Source organism: Mus caroli, unplaced genomic scaffold, assembly GCF_978045245.1.
Source record: "Mus caroli unplaced genomic scaffold, Mus_caroli_1 scaffold_5, whole genome shotgun sequence".
Classification (NCBI taxonomy): Eukaryota; Metazoa; Chordata; class Mammalia; order Rodentia; family Muridae; genus Mus; species Mus caroli.
The window spans coordinates 91433579-91445514 of NW_028227260.1; the positions used below are offsets into that span (position 1 = coordinate 91433579).

The 11936-nt window shown below is 35.0% G+C and overlaps 1 protein-coding gene across 1 annotated transcript; it reads right to left on the reverse strand.

Annotated features, from left to right (window-relative positions):
• Positions 1-6218: 6218 nt before the first annotated feature.
• LOC147004679 (odorant-binding protein 1b-like) lies at positions 6219-11733 on the reverse strand. Its single transcript, XM_085837680.1, has 7 exons — positions 11624-11733; positions 11013-11152; positions 10003-10076; positions 8196-8306; positions 7408-7509; positions 7042-7072; positions 6219-6435 (listed from the first exon to the last, which is right to left on the reverse strand). The coding sequence occupies exons 1-6, from the start codon at positions 11693-11695 to the stop codon at positions 7056-7058; spliced, it is 516 nt and encodes a 171-aa protein (XP_085693806.1). The 5' UTR covers positions 11696-11733; the 3' UTR covers positions 6219-6435; positions 7042-7055.
• Between the last annotated feature and the right edge of the window lie 203 nt (positions 11734-11936).

The window sequence follows — 11936 nt, forward strand, 5'->3', positions numbered from 1 at the left end:
AAAGCATTTTAGTCTAAAAAAATTAAAATTTTTTTGTATTTAGTCAAAACTTTCATTTGATATTTGTTATCTAACTTAGGTAAAATGGTTAGTTTAGACTTCCCTAAGTACATTAAAATCAATAAATGCAAGCATTCACAATAGAAAAACAAAGAAAATTAGTGAATGAAATTCTATCAGCAAAAGTGTAATCTTAAATTTTAATCTATCAAAGACAATGAATTTTAGACAAGAGACATTAACTGACTCTATTATTCATTCTATCTCCGAAGGTCTACCCATTATTTTTCTAAATAACCCTTAACACTGTACTTAATTGGCGTGAATCTAGAAGGCAAATTTCATCCCGTGTCAATCTCCAGAAGTTATCCACTTAGCTAGTTTTCTCTTTCCCAAAAGTACTTTCATTGTACTGAGCCTTCTCAAATATATGGATTTATCATTTTCAAAAGTCTGGGGCATCATCCCATTTTCATTACCCCACCAAAGAATTGACAACTACATATCCTACATAACTTACGTTATAGAGAAGATGGCATTGAAGTCAGGTAAACATAGTTACCCTGAAACACATTATTGGATGAAGTATCATTCCATGAAGGTAAAATGATAGAAATGTTGAAATAGGATCTCCATATATAGCACGTTTGTGGCAGCCCATGTAATGTCCACAATCAGTAAAGGAAGAATGCACAGGAGGCTGCAAGGAAATTTTCTTCATCAAGACAAATAGACAGTCTCCTCGGGAGACTACCTCAAGTTGTAATAATCTATAGACATACTTAAGCACTACACAGTGTGGTTAAAACATTCCTTGTACTAATTAACTCAATATCATGTGTTCAATATACTGCACGTAATCTAAAGAAAACATCAGACTTGAATACCTCAAAACGCTTTGTAAATTTATGTGACACCTTTCATAAAGAGGGGTTCTCTACATTGACTATATGTGACACCTTCCAGAAATATAGATTTCATAGATTAACTGAAAAAACAATCTCCTTATAAGGATCTGAGAGAGGATCTGGTGTAGATTTTGCCACAAAAATAGAGCAAAGACCACAATACCACACCAAGATTTCTGGGCTGATGATGGGTTATGCATTATTCCTTTGAAGGAAGCACAATTTTTTGAGCAAAAGTACCTCAGTTCTTCATACTGTTTTACTATGATCTCGGATAGGAAAAGTAAAGCATAATATTTTAATATAATTATTATGAAGAACTTATTATAAACCTACAATCTTTTTAAGTAATTTTACTTTTAATAATGTTTAGATATTTAATATTTCAAGAAACTATAGGTAATATTAAAAATAAAGTATAGTCAAGAAAAATAAATGAAAATAGTATTTGTTTATAAAAGTTCCAATGGAAATTTTTGTAGAAATATTTATGCTTAGTGTTTAAAAGATTCGGCCATCACATCCAAATTAATGCTTATCTTCATATATAGAAAATATAACTCATGTGATTCATATAAGAAAATTTCTATAAAAATGTTTGCTTATTAAAAAATCTTAGTAGGAGGCTTCATCACTTTTAATCTTCACATAGTTTGGTTTTTTCTTTATCAATGAATTAAAGTGAAAAATTTTCTTTATAATCAAGCTTCAATTTTGTGATATATTTTCTGTTTGTTGACGATTTCATATGAAATGAAATATTCATTTACTACTTTATTTCAAGAACTCTGATATGGTTATTCTTGATCATAATATGAACAGAAAACGGACCTAGTAGATATATTTCTGGCCTTGAATCTTACATTCTCTTCATTTCTATTTACACCATTTACTTGTTCTATAGTGGTACTGAAGAATTTTAGTTTCCTAAGGTCACTCTTGGCCTCATTCCTCAACAAATGTAATCCAATTTGGAAAGTAATTTCCTACACCTATATCTTGTAAGATATTGCCTGTGTTCTCTTTGATAAGTTCTAGTTTTTCAGAATTCAAATTGAAGCATTTGTTCCCCTTGTATACACTTTTCATGAAATTTAATAGACTGAATGTACTACTCCCAGGAATATCCAATTTTCTCGGCAACATTCTGGAACATGCTCCTTTTTCTACAGTGCAGCTTTGGGTTTTTTGTTTGATTGATTTTTTGTTGTTGTTGTTGTTATTCATTTGTTTGTTTGTTTGTTTGTTTGTTTGTTTTTGTCTTTTGCTAAGTTTCATATGACTCTATTAAATAGTAATATTTGGGTCTTCTATTTGATTTCATTAATGTCTATGTCCATTCTTGTGCTTGTAGAAGATTGCATATGTTATTATTTATATTTCTTAAGATTATAATACATCTATTGAGTTATATATTATACCTATGGCATTATTTCCGTTTCTGTGGTTTGAGTATAAAATGGTTGATGTTGAAGCATATTTTTACCTCTAAAATAGAAACATCTTCATCATAGTGGATGATCTTGATTTTGGTATGTATTCATTCTAGTATTTCCTACTAATACTGTTATACATTTGATCATCAGGTAAGTGTGTGTGTGTGTGTGTGTGTGTGAATTTCCTTTATTATTCTTTAATTTTTTCATTTTTTTAAATTAGGTATTTATTTCATTTACATTTCCAATGCTATACCAAAAGTCCCCCACCCACTCTCCCACCCACTCCCCCACCCACCCAATCCCCCACACACCCACTCCCACTTCTTTGCCCTGGTGTTCCCCTGTACTGAGGCAAATATAGTTTGAATGACCAATGGGCCTCTCTTTCCACTGATGCCAACTAGGTCATCTTCTGATACATATGCAGCTAGAGACACGAGCTCTGGGGGGTACTGGATAGTTCATATTGTTGTTCCACGTATAGGGTTGCAGATCTCTTTAGCTCCTTGGGTACTTTCTCTACCTCCTCCATTTGGGGGCCTGTGATTCATCTAATAGCTGACTGTGAGCATCCACTTCTGTGTTTTTTAGGCCCTGGCACAGTCTCACAAGAGAAAGCTATATCTGGGTCCTTTCAGCAAAATCTTGCTAGTGTGTGCAATGGTGTCAGCGTTTGGAGGCTGATGATGGGATGGATCCCCATATGGATATGGCAATCTCGAAATGGTCTATCCTTTCATCTCAACTCCAAACTTTGTCTCTGTAACTCCTTCCATGGGTGTTTATTTCCCTATTCTAAGAAGGGGCAAAGTTTCCACACTTTGGTCTTTGTTCTTCTTGAGTTTCAGATTCCACCTCACAACAGACAGAATGGCTAAGATCAAAAATTCAGGTGACAGCAGATGCTGGCGAGGATGTGGAAAAAGAGGAACACTCCGCCATTGTTGGTGGGATTGCAAGCTGGTACAACCACTCAGGAAATAAGTCTGGCGGTTCCCCCGAAAACTGGACATAGTACTACCAGAGGATTTCACAATACCTCTCCTGGACATATATCCAGAAGTTCCGACCAGTAAGAAGGACACATGCTCCACTATGTTCATAGAAGCCTTATTTATAATAGCCAGAAGCTGGAAAGAACCCAGATGCCCCTCAACAGAGGAATGGATACAGAAAATGTGGTACATTTACACATGGAGTACTACTCAGCAATTAAAAGAATGAATTTATGAAATTTTTTAATTCTTTCTTATAAGCCAGAATTCATCCCCTTCCATGCTGCCTCCTGACCAAACCCTATCCCATACTTCCTCCTCACCCCTGTCTCAAGGAGGATTCGTGTAATCAAACCAATTACAGACATACCAGCCTTAGCTTGTAGTACACTCAGGGAGAAACTTCCTGCATCCAAGCCACTAAAAAATAAATTTTGCATTTTTAACGTTGGTGAAGTTATTTTTTTTTTTCAGGAATGATCTCATGAGGCCCAAACACACAAGAACATGCTTGTGTGAACAGATGCACACAAACACATACACATCACATCACAAATAGCCGTCCATTCAAATAAATATATACATTGATAAAGAAGTTCTATATTGGAAAGAGTTTATAGGGAAAATAAAAGTAATAGTAGAAATTAGATGGAGAATAAGGAGGAAAATAAAACATGGAGTTTACAATATTTTCAAAAAACTGTAAATAATTTGAGAGTTTGTGTTTAGGCCCACCACATGGCATGACTGCTCTAGAAACTAAATGTGGGGAGCTTGACTGTGATTATCCAACAACATAGCAGCTGGGCTTCAGGGAAGCACCAAGACACTGCACCAAGTGTGGAAAAAATGAAGTCTGGGATGTGGAAATGCCAAACTTGGGGTTCCCAGACCCCTGGATAACCACTCATCCCTGGGGTGCTGCACAGAGGAATCATAAATGAAGGATCAGGGGTCCACAAGCCTGAGAGTTGGCCTGGAAACAAGGATGCAAAACATTTGGACATCTAGCCATCTCTGAGTCAAGAGGAGTAGAGAGCAGAGTCCATGGCCTACAGGCTAAGGATGGAATCTAGCCTAGAGGAGTGGAGGGAAGGGGAGCACTGGTTTAGATGGGCAGTGATTATTCTTAGTTTGTCTGTGGTTGTTGCTCTAAGTACAGAGAGGACTTCTACCAGAGGCTTTAGGCTGCAGCTCAGTAATTGAATGCCCCCTCTTTGCTCCCCATGATGATTCTTGATGAAAGAGACAGTCCATGGTTCTAAACTGTTTATTGACTGTTCATCATGGAAAATGGATGCATATGAACCTCTATTGATGGACCAGAATGAGATTAAATACATTTTGCAGAGAGGAAAGTCTGGGTAGAGAAGGTTTTGACTAAACCCTCAGGGCCTCTGAGTACCTCATTAGCATGGAGAACTCTCTCCCTACACTACATGAACACAAGTCACATTTCTTTATGTGGGAAGTGTGGCACATGTTCCAGGCCAGAAATTGGGCAGGAAACAGGTTGGCAAGTAATATCTCAAGTATTAGTTTCTGGGGTCTTAACCAGCTTTTCCCACCAAGATTCCTGGCATGGTTTACTGTCCCACAGTAATTTTCTAAAGTAACATTGTTTCACAAGGCACAGAGAGAAATGTTAAATAACAGCTTTCTTTCAAGAATTAATAGACTATGTCATGACTTCATATTCATATCTGCGACTTATGGCTGTTACTTTTCATCTGTTTCCTCTTGTTCCAAGAACATATTCCAAGGCCTCAAAGAAGACTTCATTTGTATTTTCTATTTTGATAGCCAACTATAGCCTAAGGAATCATTGCAATTCATAGAGGAAAATGTAATATATAAGTGCATATTTGCAGGGCTCAGTATTATGGAATATCATTCCAGTGAATCTCTTATACTATTCAAAACTGATTGTTTTCTATTGTTATGCCCAGAGTGCAAAACACCAAAGAACACCAGGACTTGACTCTGATGCAATTCACGAGTTTTTAATTCAAGCTCTGTCTTTAAAACTTACATGATGCAGCAGTATAGGTAAACACACATTAGGTCTTAGGGGAAGAGTTTCTTAAAGGAAAAAAAAAAACTTCAAGCAGGGGAGGGAGGTTTTCTAAGTCTTGGCCTTCTATGTTTAGGTAAGAGATTTATGAACAAGTTGGGGTTTTTTGTTTGTTTGTTTGTTTTTTAAAGTGATTGTCCCGTTTTAGGCTCAAAGGACACTAAGAGCTCTTGCTTAGTCATCTGGAGAACATCTGGCCATTAATTAATAGCTGCTATGGAAGAGGACTTATTATTATTATCCTTCAGGCCCAGAAGTGTTGCTAGGGTTGCTAGGGAATACAATCTACTGAGGGAGAAAAGGATGTCAATGTCTTAGGACCAGTAATTTCCAGCAGCTGCATCTGGCTGTATATTCCTCACCTTGTGACCTGAATCTCTGTCTCTGGACATTCGCTTAGGTTTCTAGTTTCTCAATACGTATATTATTTAAGTATATCCCGGCCCTTTTCCTTACTCAAGTCATTAATCAAAATGTAATCTCCTTAGATTTTGGATAAGAGATTTTATCTTCTATTGTAAATAGTGTAGGCAAGCATAAATAGTTTGCTAAGTGAAATATTCCAGTGTGTTGCGAGAATCCAAACTCATATCATGATTTACAGATGAAAGTAAATATGAAGCAAAACATAAAATTCACTTCTGTGGTTTTCTTGCCAATGGCTTTCACGTAAGTGGGACATTTTCAAATATTACAAGAGTTTCAGTAATAAGAATTTCATTTGTTACACCAGAGTGATTTTGGAAACTATGTTTAGTAGATATTTATCTGCCCTTTGGATAAGAATCTTGTCACAAGGTCGTTGTTGCAACTTGAATCATTTTATTCAATCAATCAAAAAAGGGAAGAAGAGTTTATAGATTAGGAAAAGAGGAAATAAAGGCATGTTAGGAATTTCTTATGCTTTATCCTAACTGCACAGGAGAAGAAAAATTTATTCTGTTAGGAAAGGTGAATTATAGATGATACTGATTCCATGGTTAAGAGGTTATGATGTATAATTCCCATCTTGTTGTTTTCTGTACAAATATGAAAGAGAAATATTAACATATGATTAAGTTGAGATTTCATTCTTGGGTTTTTGGGAGAACAAAATTGAATCTAAGAACATAGACGATAAAGAAAAAAAATTGTACAGAGTCAGTTTCTGTCCTAGAATGTACCTGTGCCTTGTACTTTGGATTCTATAGGAACAGTTTCTAAAGAAAATAATGGCATTGTATATTCCTGCATGAAAATGTAGACAGAGTATTCAAAGAATATATTGATGAAATCAACAAACTTATACCTCACCTATGGCAAATAATATTCCACAAATCATATGTAAAGTTTTCAAATGACAAGACACAATTTCTTGATGGACTCATCATGAATATAAAAGTATTACCAATTCTGAATGAGATAAAATTCCTTAGTATTGTTCTATAAATTAAAACATTCCCTAATTCATCCTTGTCACTATAGGAATTTTCAACTTTAAAGGACAAGTAATAGTCTGTGCTCATTTTTCCTCATTTTGAATGCAAGTTCTTTGAACTCACATTTTGATCTCACATAATTTATACCATAAGCCTGGGCCAACTCAAATATCAAGATAAGAAAGAAAGGCGTTTGTTTCTACTCACATGTAGATCATACTTTACTTTGGACAGGTATCTGTGAAAGAAATTGAGATGGGTTAGAAGTGACAGAACTGATATCATTAAAAGGTAAGGACTACTCCACAATGATTATTCTTGGTTGTGACAATGTAATGGTTAGATATAATTTGATTTAATCTAAATCAGTGACATTGCTTTGATAGATAAATATATACATAGATACATACATACATACATACATACAAACATACATACATACATACATAAATACAGAAATATATGTATACATATATATGTTATTTTTATATCATATACAGGTATATGTATATATATATATATATATACATATACCTGTATATGATATAAAAATTAACATGCATAGAGGGTTACCTTCATATGAGAGTTCTCTAAGGTTTCCAGCTGGAATGTCCTCTTGAGCAGCTAATGCAGTAAGTCTTCCCTTTTGCTCATCAGTTAGAGGTGCACCCTTTCCTACATCACATGAATGACAGTGTCAGAGATCTCTTCATGAGAATCCTGCATAATGTATATTGCTTCCTTGGTATCCCAACATGATATGCAATAGAAAATCTCAACTTCTCCATATTAATCTACCCTGGAACAGTCAATCTTATCAATAAGAATAATGCCAAGTGTCATGTACACAATCACTAAAATCTAAATGGCAATATGACATCACGTTTCAGTATTTCAAAATGCACAAAACATATAATTAATAAATATTTGTCCAGAGAACTCACTAATCTTAATCCTATACACTTTCTACAACACAACAGAATCTTCAAGTAGTTTCAATGTAGCCTTCACATTTTTCTGAGTCTATACTATAGAGTTCATGTTTTGATTTTTCTATACATTTATTCAGTTGACACTGAAAATGGTCTGAAACTAGGGAAAATCACATTTGCTCCTTGTTGTCTAGGGAGGAAACATGAACATGAAATTTTCCAATCACTTCTTCCATTACCCTCAGTCTTCAGTGTCCAAGCTGCTGAAACTGCAATACAATGTACAAGTTGTCTACACACACTCTAGTTATCAGTTAGTCAAAGTACTTTAGAAAATCTATAGCACTGTATTTGTGGGAGATCAGACTTTGTCCTTATTTGCAGAGCAACAATTATCTTACTATTTCAGAGATGTAGTGCCATTCTTACCAAGAACATACAACAATTTTGTTTTCCGGCTGGCTCTGTCCACATTCTCATCATAAAAGACTAAATTCTCTGATGTTGCTTTCAAAAGTTTATAGTGATTATCACCTTCATCTGTAATAGTAATGGAAGTACTTCAATACACAGTATGATTCATGTTTCCACACAGTTGATGTAATGTCTTCTGCTAAATATTCAGATTTTCCCTGACTCTAGCAATATTTTCTGTGTTCACTAACATATGAACCATGTTTACAGCTATTCCTGTGGCAGTTTTTCTTGAATATTCTGTCAGATTGTAGTGACAAAACACTTCCACTACGTGAAAACTGATTATGAATCCTAAGTACAGACAACTTTGCTTTTCTCTGAATTCCATGTGTCAAGACTGTTGCACAATTGGCTGGGTGTTCCTGAACTTTTTCCACAAGATCTCAAGGGACACATGTCAATTTCGTGAAGAAAAAAAAAAAGCCCTTCATTTCCCACCATTGTAATAGTTGGTGGGTAAATGTGCACATGTACAAAATACAGAGTACTGATTCCTAATATACACAAAAGTTTTCACTTTGTACAATTATAGGTGAAAATGTTGTAAAGATGAAAGTTTTAGAGATTGCCAAGCAACGACTTTGTGTGTGTGGAAAGTGGGCTGTGTGCTCCTGTACAGGTAAGTGTACATATGCCTGTGAGTATGCTTCTGCTTGTGCTTCTGTTTGCCTGTGCTTGTACATATGCATGTGCTCATGCTTGTGTGCATAAGCTTGTATATCAACATGTGCATGTGACTGTAAGTGTGTCGCTCTGCTTATGTATGTGTGCATGGGAATGCCTCTGTGTGCAGATGTGTGTGTGTGTTTGTGTGTGTGAGAGAGAGAGAGAGAGAGACAGAGACAGAGAGACAGAGAGAGACAGAGAGAGACAGAGAGAGACAGAGAGAGAGAGAGAGAGAGAGAGAGAGAGAGAGAGAGAGAGAGAGAGAGAGAGGAGACTTCTATTTACCAACACTTAATACATGAAAAAAATTGGTCAAAGGAAAGGGAGAAGTTTTTAGGAACTCTTCTCTTATTTCTTATTACAAGGCTACTTTAAAACATCCATGTAAGGATACGGAAAACATTTATTCACTAGTTGACTGGGAGCTCTGATTTTCTAAGATCAAACCAAAAGTCAAATTGTATATAACTTATTGAATAATGTTGCAATAATTTTTAAAAATTCTTAGAAAATTGAAATAATCTGTCTGAAATGCCTAAACAGAGTTTGCCCCAACTGCATTTCAAACTTGAAATTTTTAATAAATTGGTCTGAATAATATGATCTTTACCAAGAAAAAAGATTTATGAAATAACAGTGTTAAAGAAAACATTTATCATTCAAGTGTGATAGATCAATCTGTATTGTAAGTACATGGGAGCTGAAAGCATCAAGTTGGCAATGATGTTGGAAGCCCTGCAGCCCTAGCATGGAGTAACAGGAATGGCAAATAGCAAAGTGAGATACTGTATGAAAAAAAAATAGTAAAATTTTTCTAGAAATAACTTTTTCTATTGGAAAACTGCTTGGGAAATATGTTTTTAGAACTATTCACATCTTTATGTAATAGTTTTCTTCTCCAAGTAACCCTTGGGCAACTTACAATGTATTCAGACTAGGCAGCATATCTCACTGGGGTGAAAGGATTAATAATTAATCAAGGAGCCCAAATTGCTCTAGTTTCATGGACCTTTGTACTTAGTAAAAGGATAAATGGATATAATCAAAGTGACATGCATTGTTCAATGACAATGCTCTCAGATACTATACTTACACTGGTTTCTAAAAGTCTTGCCATCTTCTTGCAAATACCCAGTGACTGTGGTCAATGAGCATTGTCCATTTTGCCTAAAATAAATCAAAGAGAAAAACCATGTTTTCTTCTCCATTACTATTGAAATCATATCAAATATCTTCTAGTATTATAATGCATTTGAGAAAGTACTGATATCAATGAAGTCATCAGTGTAAAGAGATAGGACCCAATTACTTATTCCTCCATTGAGTTTGCTAATTCCTATTTAGAAAACTTCATACTCTTTTTCCACATATATATATAATATGCATATATATATATACATATGTATTCTTTGTGATAATTATACCTCATGCTCTACTCTGATGAATTCCTTATCCAAAATTCACTCTTAATTACATACATTTCAACATGTTAATTTGCTTGTTCTACTCCAGCCATAATATATGAACAGGTTTATAATGTCTTAATTGTAAGTGCTTTCATTTCTGACCTCAATCTTCAAATTTTGGCTATAAGAGAGAAGTGGTTTTAAGCATTTTCAGTTTTTAGGTCTTATGGACTCCTGAATTGAACATAGTCATCCATATATCACAGAGAAAAAACTTTGTACAAAGAGCTTAAGGAAAGGGGGTTCAAAAATAGATGTATTGGACCAACTTGTAGAAGATTTTTTATGACATCACTATTGAGTAACATAAAATGTAAGAGTTTAATTAAATGGTCACACCATCACCATACTACAGAGGAGTTCTTTAGTGTGTTGTATATCTAACACAGGTGATGATATTCAATGGCAGCCCTCAAAGCAGAAGGTTCCCTCAGGAAGTACTTATTGAATTAGAAAGAGTGTTTATCTCTTTGTGTGGTGTCCAGAGCTGTCCCATCCCAGAATGATATAATTGCATGCTAAAATTAGTGGATTCAGTTTTATGACCAGTAGCAGAACATCCATCTTTGAGTTTCACAACATTAAAGAGAGAGAAAAGTACAGTTTGCTCAGTTTACATTCTTGATACTAAACTTACTTGACATAAAATGTGACTTCCATTTCTTGACATTCCTTATTACAAGTAATTTCACGAACAAAGAGCTCCAGAGGACCACCAGGCGCTATCTTGTCAATATTATCAGCCATGATGGCAGTGGTTTCCCATTTTCCTTGTAACTGAAAAAGCAACAATAATGGCAAAAAAATAAAAAGAAAAAACACAACAGATCATTAAAATGTGTGTTGCTGTACTCATCTCTGACATCAATACATGAAATACTTAAGCTGAGGTGAAATATCAATCAATCAATAATATTTCATTTATTAGTTGGATATTATGTTTCTTCAAAAGTAGCACAACCTGGAGCAGTATGATGACATGATTAATGTAGAACCATGGACCTGAAACTGCTCATCTTTTTTTCTCATATACTCTGAAAATAAAAACCCTTGTCTTTTTATTTTACTGGTTTCTTCCTAGAGAAAATCTGATTGTAAAAGTGTACCTGAGAGAAAGGCTACCTGAGAGAAAGGCATAAAGGTTATGTCATGCAGATGATCAATTGCATTGATTGACTGGATGATATATCACATCTATTGAAATATGTTATTGGGAAAGCTCGCATGTAAACACAGACATGCATTTACCTCAGCATTATCTTGAGCATGGACATGGACCAGTCCAAATGCCAATGCCAGCAGCAGAAACTTCACCATCATGATTCCTAAATTTGCTCCTCTGCAGATGTTCAACTGAGGACAGTGGTTGTGAAGGATCTGAATTTACAAAGCTTTTTATACAGTTAGTTTGAAGGAGGAGCGTGATCTCAACCAATGATTCACCATCAGAAAGCACACGTCTGTCCAGTACTTCCCATTTGGCCCCAATGGATAGTGTAAGACTTCATGTTCCTAAACTAATAAGCTTACACTTAAGGTCAGGATATGCTATGTTGATTAA